This window comes from Mirounga leonina, unplaced genomic scaffold (assembly GCF_011800145.1).
Source record: "Mirounga leonina isolate KUSES-001 unplaced genomic scaffold, KU_Mleo_1.0 Mir_171, whole genome shotgun sequence".
Classification (NCBI taxonomy): domain Eukaryota; kingdom Metazoa; phylum Chordata; class Mammalia; order Carnivora; family Phocidae; genus Mirounga; species Mirounga leonina.
Genome location: NW_023270436.1, coordinates 13257736 through 13272368, shown reverse-complemented (window position 1 = coordinate 13272368; position 14633 = coordinate 13257736). Strand labels below are relative to the sequence as shown.

At 51.6% G+C, this 14633-nt stretch overlaps 1 protein-coding gene across 1 annotated transcript in view; it reads left to right on the top strand.

Annotated features, from left to right (window-relative positions):
• The first annotated feature begins 2558 nt into the window (after nucleotides 1–2558).
• HRK (harakiri, BCL2 interacting protein) overlaps nucleotides 2559–14633 on the top strand; it is a 19888-nt gene continuing 7813 nt past the window's right edge. The window contains exon 1 of the mRNA XM_035017085.1: nucleotides 2559–2890. Coding sequence (XP_034872976.1) covers nucleotides 2559–2834 — 276 coding nt within the window. The 3' untranslated portion in view covers nucleotides 2835–2890. The remainder of the gene's footprint in view (nucleotides 2891–14633) is intronic.

Here is a 14633-nt window from a genome sequence, read left to right as displayed (position 1 = left end):
CAAAGAATTTGCTTTTTCTGGGCAACACTAATGTCAGTGACGGAACGGCCAATTCGCAATAGCGGAGTCATATATAATTGAGGGTGCAGGCCCTCCAACATTCTCCAAAGCAGACTGTTTAGTGACTACATGATCTACTTTAAAATATTAATAGTAGCCAACATTTATTAAATGCTAACGATGGGCTGGACACTGTGCTGAGGGCTTTCCCAGTATGATCTTATTTAATTCTCGTAAGGTACGTACTATTTCCACTTTACAGATGAGGAAGTGGAGGTTCCAAAAAGTCTCATCTCAAGGCCAAGTTCCCCAGTTAGTGAATGGTGGGGATAGGGCCAAATAACTCCAGTTAAGAGCAGGTTAGGGACTGTCAGATGCAGAGTATGGGCGGGGGGAGGTCTTCTCTTTTCTCCAACTTCCCATCACCCTTCTCTTTTCCCTCTGCTGAGTGACACATCCCCACGGCCAACGCTGCACTCCCTTTGCTACAGAAAACATCCAAGCGGCTGGGACCCAACCCAGCGCCACCTTGTGAGCCTAGCATTTCGAGGGGCAGGCTTCCAAACAGGGTAATAATCGTCCCATTAAAATTAATGTCCATGAAGTGAGCTGTTAAAAGCGTGCAGATTAAAAAAGGGGGGGAGGGAATTGTTCAATTTAAATCCAAAGGGCTTTTCAAATAGACACTGTATCTTCATTCTTGGAACGCTATACTGGGCAATGGATCAGGTCTCCTCTGCAAAGACTAGGGGGGATTAAGGAGGTGAGTCCCAGGAGAATGAGGAAGTGGTTCTGGCCAGAAGCAAAGGGAACCAAGATTTATCCAGGGCCCGCTGCATGCCAGGTGTTTGGCATACATTTCTCTCATTTAATCTCTGCCCCAATCCTGGGAGGGAGGTATTATTATTCCCAGATTACAGGGGGCAGTATAAAACCGTGGTTAAGCGCTTATAGTCTGCAGCATGCTGCCTTAATTTAGATCCAGTTTCCCTCTTCACTAACTCTGTGAACTTGGGCAAGAGGCCTTACCTCCCCGTGCCTCAGTTTCTTCATCTGTAAAACAGGATAGTAATAGCACCGCCCCCCCAAGTGTTGGGGGATTTACTTAAGGCAGCCAGGCAGCGACCAGAGCCCAGTAACCTGCATAGCGGGCACTCAGAAGGCAAGTGATGACCCTTCCAAAGGATAGGAAAACAGTCTGGGTAAGGGCAGGGCCCGCCAAGATCACACTGCAGAGCTGGGATCTGACACCTGACCATGCCAGGGGAGGCCAAGGGGAAATCTCTCCTCATGACGAATGCAAACCCAAACGATGTTCATAGTCTTGAGAATGTTTTCCAAGAGACCAAAGGACTCGGGCCTTGGCAGCCCTCTGCCCGGCGGAAGGAGACAATCAAAGTTTCCTCATCAGGTCCCAGACAGCTGGCTTGGAGTCACCTCTGGCTCCTCCAGTTTTCTGAATCCCAAAGTTATCTGAATCCCATTAAATTTAAGATCAGAGAAGGGTTCATTATCTCCCCCCAAATCCTGAGTGTCCCTCACCCATCTGTATTTTCACTAAGCAGGGACAACTGCAGCCTTTGGAGTCTGAAGTCCCCCGAGCCCCTCCCCCTCGGTGGTCCCTCAGGGTCTCCACTGCGCATTAAATCGGGATCGCCGCTAGAAACTGTAACCCGGCAGGAAAACAATATTCACAAGGAAGCAGACAAAAATAAGTTACCTTCCAGAAAGCCCCTTGCGAGGGTTTTTCGGGTGCGCGCCTCTGCGCCTCTCCGGGGCTAGGGACCGACCCCCTCTAACCCCCCCGCCCCGCCTCCATCAAGCGTTCTAGAGGCTTTGGGGGCGCGTTAGGGTTTGGCGGGGAAGCCCGGAGCGGGGTGGGGGCGTGTGTCGGGTGTATTCAGGTCCGAAGCCTATAGGTGCCGAGTCAGACCTGAAAGTGGGCAAGTTGGGTTGAATCTGGCTCTCTCAGGAGATTTTCAATCAACCCACCTCCCCCAAACAAAACAATAGCCTCGGAATATTTTTTGAATAACGCAGCCGAATTCGCTATCAGCTTCATCCAAAACGGCAAACAAGCCTGCTTCCCTCGCCAAATCGGAAGCGGAGCTGAATTCAGGAAAAAGAGAAGGAGAAGGCCTTCCCTCGCGCTCTCCGCCTCCGCGGGGGTCCCATGCGACCCCCCCAAGACCGGGACCTCGGCGGCTGGGGCCTGGTCGCGTCCCAGCGCGCCGCGCTCCTCCTCTCCCAAACGCGCGCCCTCTCGCTGCCGGCGGCGCTAGGGTTAAAAGTTACCTCTCGGTTTCTTCTGCCTGCAGCCCCCCCCCCGGGGGCCGGATGATGTAACCCCCCTCCCCGCGCCCTCCCCGCCCCCCTCCACCATGTGACACTTTAATTAATAATAGCGCCGTCAGCACAACAAACGCACAACACAAGGAGAAACTTGGTGTCCAGGGGAGGCCCCCGGCGGCTGGAGCGCGGCGGAGGCAGGCGCAGAGGCCGGAGGGCGCGGAGGCGAGGGGCGGCCCGAGCGCGGGGAGGGAGCGAGGCGAGCGGTCATGTGCCCGTGCCCCCTGCACCGCGGCCGCGGCCCCCCGGCCGTGTGCGCCTGCAGCGCGGGCCGCCTGGGTCTGCGCTCGTCCGCCGCGCAGCTCACGGCCGCTCGGCTCAAGGCGCTCGGCGACGAGCTGCACCAGCGCACCATGTGGCGGCGCCGCGCGCGGAGCCGGAGGGCGCCGGCGCCCGGCGCGCTCCCCACCTACTGGCCCTGGCTGTGCGCGGCCGCGCAGGTGGCGGCGCTGGCGGCCTGGCTGCTCGGCAGGCGGAACTTGTAGGAACGCGGGGCTTCTTGGTGGGGCCGGAGCCGAGACCCAGCCGGAGAGAGCAACAGGTACGCGCGCGAGCGCCAGGGCGCGGTGGCTGGGACTGGTCACGCCGGGCAGGCTGGGAGCGCCCGAGCGACCGACAAGTTTGCTTTCTTCCCTTCCCATCTCTTTCTTTCCCTGCTCCCTTCTCTCGCCAGGATCGCCAGCCTCCTCCCCTCCAGTTGCCATCTCTCCTTCCAAGTGTCAGGTCCGCTGTGGCTGTCCTCTTCTTGGGCCATCTTACCACTCTCTCCAGTGGGATGGCTTTGGGCGGGGGGGGGGGGGTACGGGGGGGACTTTAGTCTCCTCAATCCCCACCAGCGCCTCAAGTAAACACAGTTTACAAGCAGTGCAAGTAAAAAGTGTGTTTGCAATGAGGACGTAGTTTCACGGCCACGCCGAAGAATTATAATCTATCTCGGGTTCAAGGCAAGTCCGCCGTCCTCCTCCAAGCCGGCTGCCGTCCTAAGTCGCCAGTTTCCGAACCCTCTTCTCCCCAAGCGGCACTTCCCTCGTTTCTGTTCCCCGTTCTCCCGGAGCGCCTCCAGGTTTCCGGTGGAGCTGTCTTTCCCCCTACGGCCCCGCGCACTTTGCAGTTTTCCTCCGCTTTGCCAACTTCTTCGCTCTTTCGGCAACGAGGTGTCCCGTTTAAGGAGCTTGGCCTCCTCTTCACCAGAAAGTTGGAGCTGAGATGGAGAAGGAGGTGCCCCCAAAGTAGGCTGGGATCGGAGGCTGTTAGGGAAACCCCAAAGGGAAGTCTTCATAAAAGAGCATTTATTGAGCTCCTTCTGGGCGCTAGGCCGTAAATGTTTAGGGAGGGAATGTTTGAAAGCTTGCGGTATGCCAGGCCCTGCGTGCTGGTGGGCGTGGGGAGTGAGTATTGAGCGCCCACTGCGTTTGGTACCAGTGGGAGAAAGGTACTGAGCATCTTCTGTGCACTAGGCCCTTGGGGCTGGGGAATTATTGAGCACCAGCTGTGCGCCTAGGGGAGCAAACGTGTTAAGGGATTGTCTTCTCAGATCTGGAACAGAGCAGAGCTGCAGAGAATGGGGAAGGAGAGAAAATCAGCCTGAGCCCACCACAGGTGGATCTAGGGCTGGAAGGTGAAGGTCGAAGGTGAGAAAGCCAGCGGCCCCGGGATGCCACGACCCGCAGATGCCGAGCGCTCGGCCCCGGCCGAGCCCTGCCGTGCGCCGACACCCTGAGAAGCTGGCGCGGCGCCCGCGGGGAGAGGCGGCAGCCGGAGCGTGGGGGGTGGCAGCGCCGGGGGAGCTGCGGGGGTGCGCAGGGTGTGAGCCGGGAGCGCGGGCGACAGATGTCGCGTGGGCCGGCGCAGCCCGGGCGCTGGCGAAGAGAGGTGCGTGCTTCGGGGCGCTCTCTGCCCGGCTCCCGGAGGTCCCATCCGCTACTCCCCCTCGGTGGAGAGGGGCTGTCCTCGGCCGGAAGGGGCCGGGCTGGGGCTGCCGAATCCCAGGGGCAGGAACAACATTTTGGACTGGGCGGAGGGAGGGGTGGGCAGAAGAAGGGAGTCGAGCGAGAGACGCGAAGCCCAAAGCCTGGAATTTAGGGAAAGGGGGAAAGAAAGTGGAAGGATAGGGAAAGAAAAAGCGGGCGGCGAGACCAGGAAAGGAAGATGGGGGAGCTGGAGAATAAGAGAAACTGCTTGGAGAACAAGTTGCAAAAGACATTGGGAATGTGAATTAGAAGCAGGACGCACGCTAGAGTAGGAGGGCCAGGGCACGGCTTTCTGCGGTCTTGGGGTCCAGGCGAGGCTGGGAGAGCGCTCTCTTCCCAGGACCGGGCGGTGCGGGATGCTGGGCGCCCGCCCCGGGGTGGGGGCGCACAGACCGGGCGCTCGTCAGGGCTGGGGGGTGCTCCGGGGCGGCGGGAGACCTCGGCTAGGGCTCGCGAGGAGGACCGAGGGCGCCCCTCCGCGCGCGGGCGGGGGGAGGAGCGGGGAGATGGGGATCCCACGCGGCAGGGGAGGGGTCCCGCAGCAGTTTCGCTGGTGTGGCTTCGGCGTAGGGTTTATGACCCCCCTCCTCACTTCGCTTCTGCCCCAGAGCTCCCGGCTGCTACTCAACTCCAGGCCACCCCTGGGTTCTGCTTCCTCCTGGCGAGTCCCGCCTGGCGTCCCCTGCAGCCACACCCTCCAGAGTTCTCCCTCCTCGGGTGCCCTAACCCCGGAATGCCCGGCTTGGCTTTCCTGCAGCACCGCGCCTCACTCCCACGGGGACACCGGTGGAATTGTGTACCACCCGATTCCTGCGCTCCCGTCCGGGGGTTCGCTGGCCTTGGGCTCCCAGCCTCCGTGCCTATCCCAGAAACTATCCCAGTGCCTGCCCCTCTGGCCTTGCGTGTGCGTTTGACTTAACTGGGGGAAACCCATCTTTTCCCCCGCCTCTCCAGTAAGTTAGGGAGAAGTGAAAGAAAATCCACTGGAGAAAGACAGTTTGTTGAGTTCCGTGTGTGGTCCTCTCCACTTTTGCTACCCTAGAGGAGAAGTGGGAATGCTCGTAGGATACCTTAAGTATTTCAGGGAGGCCTGAGTCAGCCCTATAGGGCAGGCAATTGTCTTAGGCGTCAAGGGTGAACTTCTTTTCAGCCTCCCCTGTGAGCCAGCAATGCTTCTCTCAGAAGTCATCATTAAATAAACACACACACACACACACACACACACACACACACACGAGACTCAGTTTTCCCCATATTTAAAATGGGGACAATAATAGTACTTCAAGACAAAGGTGTTGTCAAGAGGGTGAAATGAATTCACATCCAGAGAGTTCTAGAACAGTGCCAGATGCATAAGAAGTAGATATAAATGTGAGCTATTATGGTTATGATTGTGCATTTTATAGCTTCCTTTCCCAAAGCAGACAACATTCTGCCATTGTTAGGGGGCAGTTCCCCACCATCCCTACATGCCCTCTTGGGAATCAGGGCAAGCCTGACCAGGGTAGTACAGTGGTAAAGAGCATGGGTTTAGGAATGAGATGGGACTGGATTTAAGTTCCAACCCAGTAACTTGCGGGCAGTGTGACCGTGGGTAAGAATCATAACCTTTCTGAGCCTAAACTGGAGCTGTACCTCTTCTAGGATTGTCAGAAGGCTGATAGGAGAGCATCCATTTAAAGTGCCCAGTGCAGTGCCTGGCACTTAGCTCACTCATCAGAGGCTGTTACTTAATGGGTAATGCCATTCTTATTATTTCAAAGGGGAAACTGAGGCAGAGAGGGTTCACTTGAGTCCCAGAGGACTGGTGGCAACATCAGAAATGGGAATGGAGTTTCTGTCTTTGAGCACACAGCCCCCCCATGATTTGGGGGTGCAGGGGAGGAGAAGACACGGGACAGCAAGCAGAGGGGGCGATGAGCTGTGAATTCCTGCACGAGAGAGATTCCCTTTCTGCAAGAGCCTCAGGGGAGGCTCCTTGGAGGCTTGAGGAGGCCAAGAGGAAGATGGGTGTGGTTTAAGCAATCGCTGGGCAGCAAAAATGCAGGAGGGGGAGAGAGGGAACCAGAGAGAGGGAACCAGGGAACCGGAGAGAGGAAGAGAGGGAACCGAAGATGCTTTCTGGTGAGCACTGGCTGGCAGGGGTTGGGAGGGAGGGAGAACTGTGCCTTGGGAGGAGGCAGGGAGGGAGAGAGAACACAGCCAGGGAATCTGGCTGGGAAAAGGGGCCACTGGTGGGCAGAATCTTGCCTTGGGGCTAAGAAGAAGGGGAGGAAGAGGACTCTGCAGGCCCAGGAAGCGACCTGGTCAGCAACAAGGAAGACAACTGGCCAGCAGCAACCTGCTTTAATGAATTAATGATGGCCTGGACTGCCAGCCAGACATGCTAACTGGTTCTTGGCAGGTACTTTGGGGACTCAGTGGTTAAACCTGGAGGCGCATCCCTCCAGCCTCCCACCCAGCCTACTGCACCCCTGCCAGGATTACTTCTAGAGCCTGAAAGCCTCAACCCGGGGAGGGAGCAATCCAAAAGGAAGGAGACAGCTGCTGGGGAGGTACCCCCCGGGAAGGGGCCAGATGTGCAGGACTTTGGCAGCCTGCCCACCACATGGTCCCTATCTGGAGTCACCCGCTTGCCTAGTGAGAGGCCAGGGCACAAGTGACTGAGCTGTCAATGTAAAAACAGCTGCACCCCGGGATAATTAAATACACCCCCAGATGTGGGCTGGGTGGATTTGGCAACCTCTGGCTTTTGACAGGCGGCTTTTCAGACCTATACTGGGGGGACGGGAAGGGGGAAGTGGGGGCTTCCGTTTCCCCTCTGGTCATCAGCAGTGTTATGTGTGATAGGATTTCATGGGGACAATGGGATGCCCCGCCGCATGTGACTTGCTTGTCACACAGCAGGTGTGCAGTCACTACGTAATGAATAAATGCATCAGTCAGCAACTATACAAGACAGGTATTCCCAAATTCAGCTTCTTTCACTTATTCAGCTGTTCATTACTGAGTAACCACTGGATGAAGGGCACTGTGGTCACAGGAAGGACCATGACATAGAAGGCCCTGCCGTCGTGGACATTTTAGTGGGAAAAGACTGATGATAAGTTAGTACAGATCATTCTGGTTACTATTGCTCTGTGACTAGTTACTCCAAAGCTTGTCTGATTATGCTTACACGTTCTTTGGGTTAGGGATTCGGATATGGCATAGCAGGGGCGACCTGTCTCTGCTCCAGGCTGGGTGGGGGCCGGAATCACGGCGGGCATGGGGAGGAGGTAGTGGGGGATCTTCATTTCACCTCCTCTGTGGCCTAGGCTTTTTTCCAGCATGGCAGCCTCATGGTGGTCCGACTCTGACCTGGTGACTCAGAGCCCCAAGAGCAATTTTGCTCTTCTGACCTGGCTTCAAAAGTCAGTTAGGTTAGAAGTAAGTCACAAGCCGGCGCATATTCGAGGGGAGTGGAATTAGACACCGCCCCCTGGGGCAGTGGCAAGGTTCTAGAACAGCACGTGGGACGGGAGATAACGTGGCCATTTTGGGATCACACAATCTAACACAGAGATAATTTCAGAAAGTGCCAAGGGCTCAGAAGGTATTACAGGAAGGTAATGTAATAGAGAGCCCAGGGGACTCCTCACCTGTAGTGGTTAGGGATGCCCACTTTCAGGAGGAGCCAGGGGGCCGGTGACTTGAATGACGAGAAGGAGCAGGCCACATGAAGAAGGCCTGCAAGGAAGGTGTTCTGGGCGAGATGATAGCAAGTCCAGTAGGCTGGGAGGTGAGACTTTGCTCGGTGTGTCTGAGGAAGAAAGAAACCTGAGGAGTGTGGCTAAAGCCACATGAACTTGGGAAGGAAGAAGTCTGAGAGGTAGAGAGTGGCTAGATGAGGCCTTGGCAGGGAGGCTGAGTTTGGTTCCAAGTTCAATAGGAAGAAGGGGGTGAGAAAACCAAGTTCAGAGAGGCTTTCATCAGTAATGAGATTGCAAGGGGGAGGGGGAGAATTAGATGTGACACAGTAAAGAGGACTCTGTTCCATTGCCATGCACTTGCATGATGCATTGAGCACCAGCTACAAGCCAGGTGCTGGGATGCAGGAATATAGGGATGAACAAGTCCCAGCTCCTGGCTCAGAGGCTCCTAGACTTCAGGAGCCAGAGAGCCTGGCTCTTACTCTCACCCCAGCCTCTCAGTGGAAATGAACGAGTTCACCTCCTGCCAGGGTCTGCCAGATCCGGATTCCTGTACCAGTTCACAGATGCCCAGCCTTCAGTACCCTCCGAATGTTGTGGATACTGGCTGGATTTCCATCACATAAGAAATGTCACCATTCAACTCAGCCTGATCTCCCTGTCTCTTAGCTTGCCCTGCTATTGGGTGGGGGATCTCTGTTTTAACCCATGTCAGTGAGATGCATCCTTTTATTCCTGCTGGATGCCCAGGGAAGGAGAAATCTCCTTTACCCTCCTGTGGAGAGAAAATTGGCTGCCTCCACAAAGTGTTGCCATCATTGGACCTTTGCTCCGAAGACCACAGACTCGGGCAAGATGGAATTAAATTGCTTTGGGAAACTTTATGTAACACCCCCTTTTTAAAATAGCTTTTTCTTGGTTGCAAAAAATATTACAAGTTCCTTATTAAACATTTGGAAAATGCTGAATAAAAGACAATTTTTGTTGGTTGTTTTTATCTTACTACTCACTGTTAACATTTCGATAGGCTTCCTTCCATTTTCAAAAATGCACTGATGGGGACTTTAGCAAATGGAATCACTAGCTCTAGATATTTATTCTCTGTAACCTGACTTCTCCAATTTTGGAAAGACATTTCTCCACGCCTTGTAATATTTCCTGCGACACACTTATTCTATCGAAGAGCATATCTACGACACATTTGCTATTTCATTATTTGACTGTTCCACCATTTACCTTCCCAATCCACTATTGTTGGACATTTAGATTGTTTCCATCATGATGATGAGCATCCTTGCGTCTAACTCTTTGGGCACATCATGGATAATTTTCTGGGTTTTTTAAAAGATTTTATTTATTTATTGGAGGAGGCACGGGTGGCAGGGGGCAGACGGAGAAGCAGGCTTCCCGCTGAGCAGGGAGCCAGATACGGGGCTCAATCCCAGTACCCTGGGATCATGACCTGAGCTGAAGGCAGACGCTTAACTGACTGAGCCACCCAGGCGCCCCCATGGATGATTTTCTGAAAAATGCCTCCAAGTGGAACTTTGCTATCAAAGCATATGTAAATATTCTTTCATTGTAACAGTTGTCTAAAGGGTATACAATCTTGTAAAGGTTCAGAAGGGCTTTCTAGACAACATTGCCATTCGTTCCCATGTCTCAGTCATGTCCCTGGCTTCTTGAGTTGGCTGTTATCATCCTCAGCTAAATCTGTGGCCTTTTCTGTGGAATGTTCTTCGTGGAACACACCTCTAGCTATTGCTGGAGTGCCTGAGAATGCAGAGGACTCCTTGCATGCCCATCCCAATGTTGAGGAAGAGCTCCAGGTCAGAGCAATGTTACTAAGGGTTTGGAGAAGCTTCCCTGCCTGCCTGGCTCTGCCTATCACCATGGCACAGTCAGGTACCATGTACATCTGATATTCTTTGATCTAGCACATGGTACATAATAAATCCTTAAGGACGCTAACATACCGATCATGGGGAAACTTAGCTTTTGGTGGGGGGAGGTCTTCAGAGAGTGGGAATGTGTCACGGGCAATGGGATGGATTTAAGAAGAGGTATCACTTTCAAAGACAGCCCAGATTTAAAATGTTTTAGGTGGCACACCATGGGGCCTAAGTCTTGATTCTGAAAATTTAACCATTGGTATTTGTTTATTGTAGTCACCCAGATTCATGCGGAGGCAGGACAGCTTGGTGGAAAGTGACATGAACTCTGGAGTCAAGCTGCTTTTTGGGTCAGGTCCAGATCTGCCATCTACCAATTGTCCCTTTACCTTCTGGGCAGTATGGGGCACTTAACTGATATTCAGAAAATGGTAGAAAATGATAATTGGGAGTGCGAGATATGTGATATTCTTATTTGGAATAAAATTCAGTCTGTGGACCTGTAATCGTAATATGGTGGGAACTCCTAGGGGACTTTTTAGAGCCTTTTGTTTAAAGCAGTTCTGAGTTTTGTGTCCCCCACTCTGTGGCTCACCAGCAGCCTGCTTAAGCCACTGTACCAGGGCTGGAAGAATCTCCAGGACAGGACTTCCCAACCTGGGCAACACTGGCCTCCAGGTCTCGTGAGGGTGCCAATCATGTCTATTTTGCCCATCACTATATCCCAGCCCGGGCATGGTGACTAGTGCAGAGTGGGCATCCAGTAACTACTGAATGAATGAATGAATAGATAAATGAATGAATTTGGGGGAGGCCTCAAGGAATTTGGGAACCCCAAAAATTACACATAAAATTGGTTGCTTTCATACTCCTAAGTTTCTCCCTACTTGAGAGAGAAACCAAGGCTTTGATCCAATCCTCAAATGATCTATGACCCAAAAGGTCAGCATTCTAAAAATATAGCCAGAGCTCGACAGGACTTTAGAGACCACCTAACCCAACTCCCTTACTTTCCAGACAGGGAAACTGAGGCACAGAGATAGCTGCTGAGGGTTTAGATGAGGTGACCTTCAATGCCATCTGACTCTAAGGGTGCCTCGGTGTCTGGGCAAGGGTTCCAACCTCATGGTCTCCCGGCTGAACCTGGCCTGCAGTTGGGTTTTGTTCGACTCCCATGGCTTTCCCCACAGCACTGAAAAATCAGGCACTTTCTTGTAGAAGCTTGTATTTCCAGTTTTTCTTGAACACGTGGAAAGATCTGACAAGATGGAGTCTGTATTCCTGTGTGGTAGCAAAGGCTTGGATGAGGATCAGAAGGCCCTTTAGATGGGACACAGACTCTCTGCTTACCGTGACCTCTTCTGAGCACACTTCACTGGGTCCATGCATACATTTAAATTTGCAACCCCTGCTTTCGGGGACCACTTTGTCAGACATCCTTTGATGCATACACACACCCACATACATACGCTATTTTAAATAAGTGAGATCATCTGTTCGTGTTGTTCTGTAATCTGCCTTTTCTCCACTAAAAATAGATTGCTGATCTCTTCCCATGTCAACAAAGAAAGGTTTCATCATCCTTTTTAATGGCTGCATGGTGTTCCATTGTTGGATGAACTGTGATTCACTTATTTGGTCACCTCTCCAGGGACATTTATGCTGTTTCTAATTTGCTGATAGTATGAACGAGGTGTATTCTGGTTTGGACAACTTTGCAAAGAAAAAAGTGCCTAGCAGTGAAATTATTGGGTCAAAGAATGCGCATGTTATAACATGGGGTACACCCGCCGAGACTACTTTAGAAAGGGTCTGCCCATTTGATTTGGTGTCAGTTCTCTGCTGCCTTGCTGTCTCCCAACCCTCAGCGCTACCCTTCCGGAAGTCCAGTTAGTATGCTTGCAAGGTCCACCTGCTATAATTTCATAGTGGCCAGAAGCTCTTAGTTCTCTGTTCTCTCCTCACAGACTTTCCATAATCAATAACCACTCACTGAGGCACTGATAACTATTCACTAATAGCTGGGTACTGGGCACAGGGGGTCACCATCCCTTCTAGTAGCTGCCAAATGGCCTCTTCCTCTCTCACATGCCTCAGATCCAGCCTTCTGCTTTTTCTTTTCTTTTTAAAGATTTATTTATTGGGGCTTCTGGGTGGCTCAGTCAGTTAAGTGTCTGCCTTCAACTCAGGTCATGATCTCAGGGTCCTGGGATCTAGTCCCACATTGGGCTCCCTGCTCAGCGGGGAGTCTGCTTCTCCCTCTCCCTCTGTCCCTCCCCCCTGCTCATGCTCTTGCTCACTATCTCTCTCTCAGATGAATAAATTTAAAAAAATCTTTAAGAAGATTTATTTGAGAGAGAGCAAGAGCATGGGCGACACGGGGCTCAATCCCATGACCCTGAGCTCATGACCTGAGCTAAAACCAACAGTCAGATGCCCAACGAACTGACCCACTCAGGTGCCCCAGCCTTCTGCTTTTTTGATCCCCTTACCTACCTTCTTCTTAGCACCCACCTTCCTAGGTGGGCAGCATGAACTATAAGGATGGAGATTGAAGACACAGACCAGAGCAGTGTTCCCTCTAGGAGGATTCTGCATGGAGACCTTCGTCCCCATAGTTCTTAGGTGCTAGGACTGACTGCTGGTCCCATCTGAACTCCACAGTCAAAATCAGCACCCTAAAACCAAAGAGGGAGAGTGGGGAAGTTGCCACCATTATTCACTTGCTCACATATCCACTGTCACCCAGCAGGCTGAAATGAGCACCTACCTATGCAGGGCATTGTGATGGGCTCTGGGGACATAAGGATGAGGGCGAGAGACACAGTGTCTGTAAATGGGAGGCTTAGAGCTGGAGTGAAGGGGGCTTTCCTTTTATTTCTATATCCTTCTCTGCTGTTTGAATTTGTAACTTAACACTTGCGCAAATAGCAAGAGCAAAAAAGGTATTTTTAAAAATTAAATATTGAGACCTCTTAGGGGACCCAAGAGTCCTCATCTCAGATACAGGAAGAAGCGAGTGAACCTCTGGCTCGATCTACTGCTGCAGTGGGGCTTGCCATTCACAGCTTCCTACCTTTGTGCCCACAACAGGGTGATAACACGGTGGCCCAGGGAGGCAGGACCCTGAGGTTCCATGTTCTCCCCTCTGCCCGCCTGCCCCCGCCACACTGTGGGTGCAAAGTGGAAATAGGGACATTTTTCTTAAAAGGCAAAGTTTCACGAATCTCTTCAGCTGTGAGCTTTGGTTGTGAGTCAGCATTTGAGAGAGTTTTTTAATGAGCCAAGTTTGAGGAAAAACATCCCAGGGGCAGGACAGTGGCTCAGAGCGGGTGGTGGATTTTGTTTTTTAAAAATACAGCTGGCCCTTGAACAACATGGGTTTGAGCTGCACGGGTCCACCGATATGCAGATTTAAAAATAAATAAATACAGTACGTACTGTCAATGTATTTTCTCTTCCGTGCGATTTTCTTAATTACATTATCTTTTCTCTAGCTTACTTTATTGTAAGAATACAGTATGTAATATATACAACATACAAAATATGTGTTAATTTGACTGTTTATGTTATGAGCAAGGCTTCCCGTCAACAGTAGGCTATTCATAGTTAAGTTTTGGGAGAGTCAAAATTTATACGGGGGGATTTTTGGTTGCATGGGGCATCAGCACTTCTAACCTCTACGTTGTGCAAGAGTTAACTGTGGTTGTATTTATTTGTTTATTTTAATTTTTTTGAGAGAGACAGCACGAGCAAGCAGGGGGTGAGCAGAGGGAGAGGGAGAATCTCAAGCAGGCTCCACACTCAGCATGGAGCCCAACACGGGGCTCCATCTCACGACCCTGAGATCACGACCTGAGCTGAAATCAAGAGTCAGAGGCTTAACCGAACGAGCCACCCAGATGCCCCTGCGCTCTTAACCATTACACTATTTTGCATATCTGTACACCTCTTTATATGGATATATAGATAAAGATATATAGATATCTGTATGTTTGTATAGACACACACACACACATACAGATATACATATTCATTAAAGGAAAAAAGATCTGGGATCATGCTATTTGGCCATTTGCTCTTTTCAATTAAGAATCATAGCACACTAGCCACTCTGGAAAACAGTATGGAGGTTCCTCAAAAAGTTGAAAATAGAGCTACCATATGATCCAGCAATTGCACTACTGGGTATTTACCCCAAAGATACAAAAGTAGGGATCCGAAAGGTACGTGCACCCCGATGTTTATAGCAGCAATGTCCACAATAGCCAAACTGTGGAAAGAGCCAAGATATCCATCGACAGATGAATGGATAAAGAAGAGGTGGTATATATATATAATGGAATATTATGCAGCCATCAAAAGGAATGAGATCTTGCCATTTGCAACGACGTGGATGGAACTGGAGGGTATTATGTTGAGTGAAATAAGTCAAACAGAGAAAGACATGTATCATATGACCTCACTGATATGAGGAATTCTTAATCGCAGGAAACAAACTGAGGGTTGCTGGAGTGGGGGGTGGGGTGGGAGGGATGGGGTGACTGGGTGATAGACACTGGGGAGGGTATGTGCTATGGTGAGCGCTGTGAATTGTGTGAGACTGTTGAATCACAGATCTGTACCTCTGAAACAAATAATGCAATATATGTTAAGAAAAAAAGAAGAAGAAGAAGAAGAAGAAGAAGAAGAAGAAGAAGAAGAAGAAGAAGAAGAAGAAGAAGAAGAAG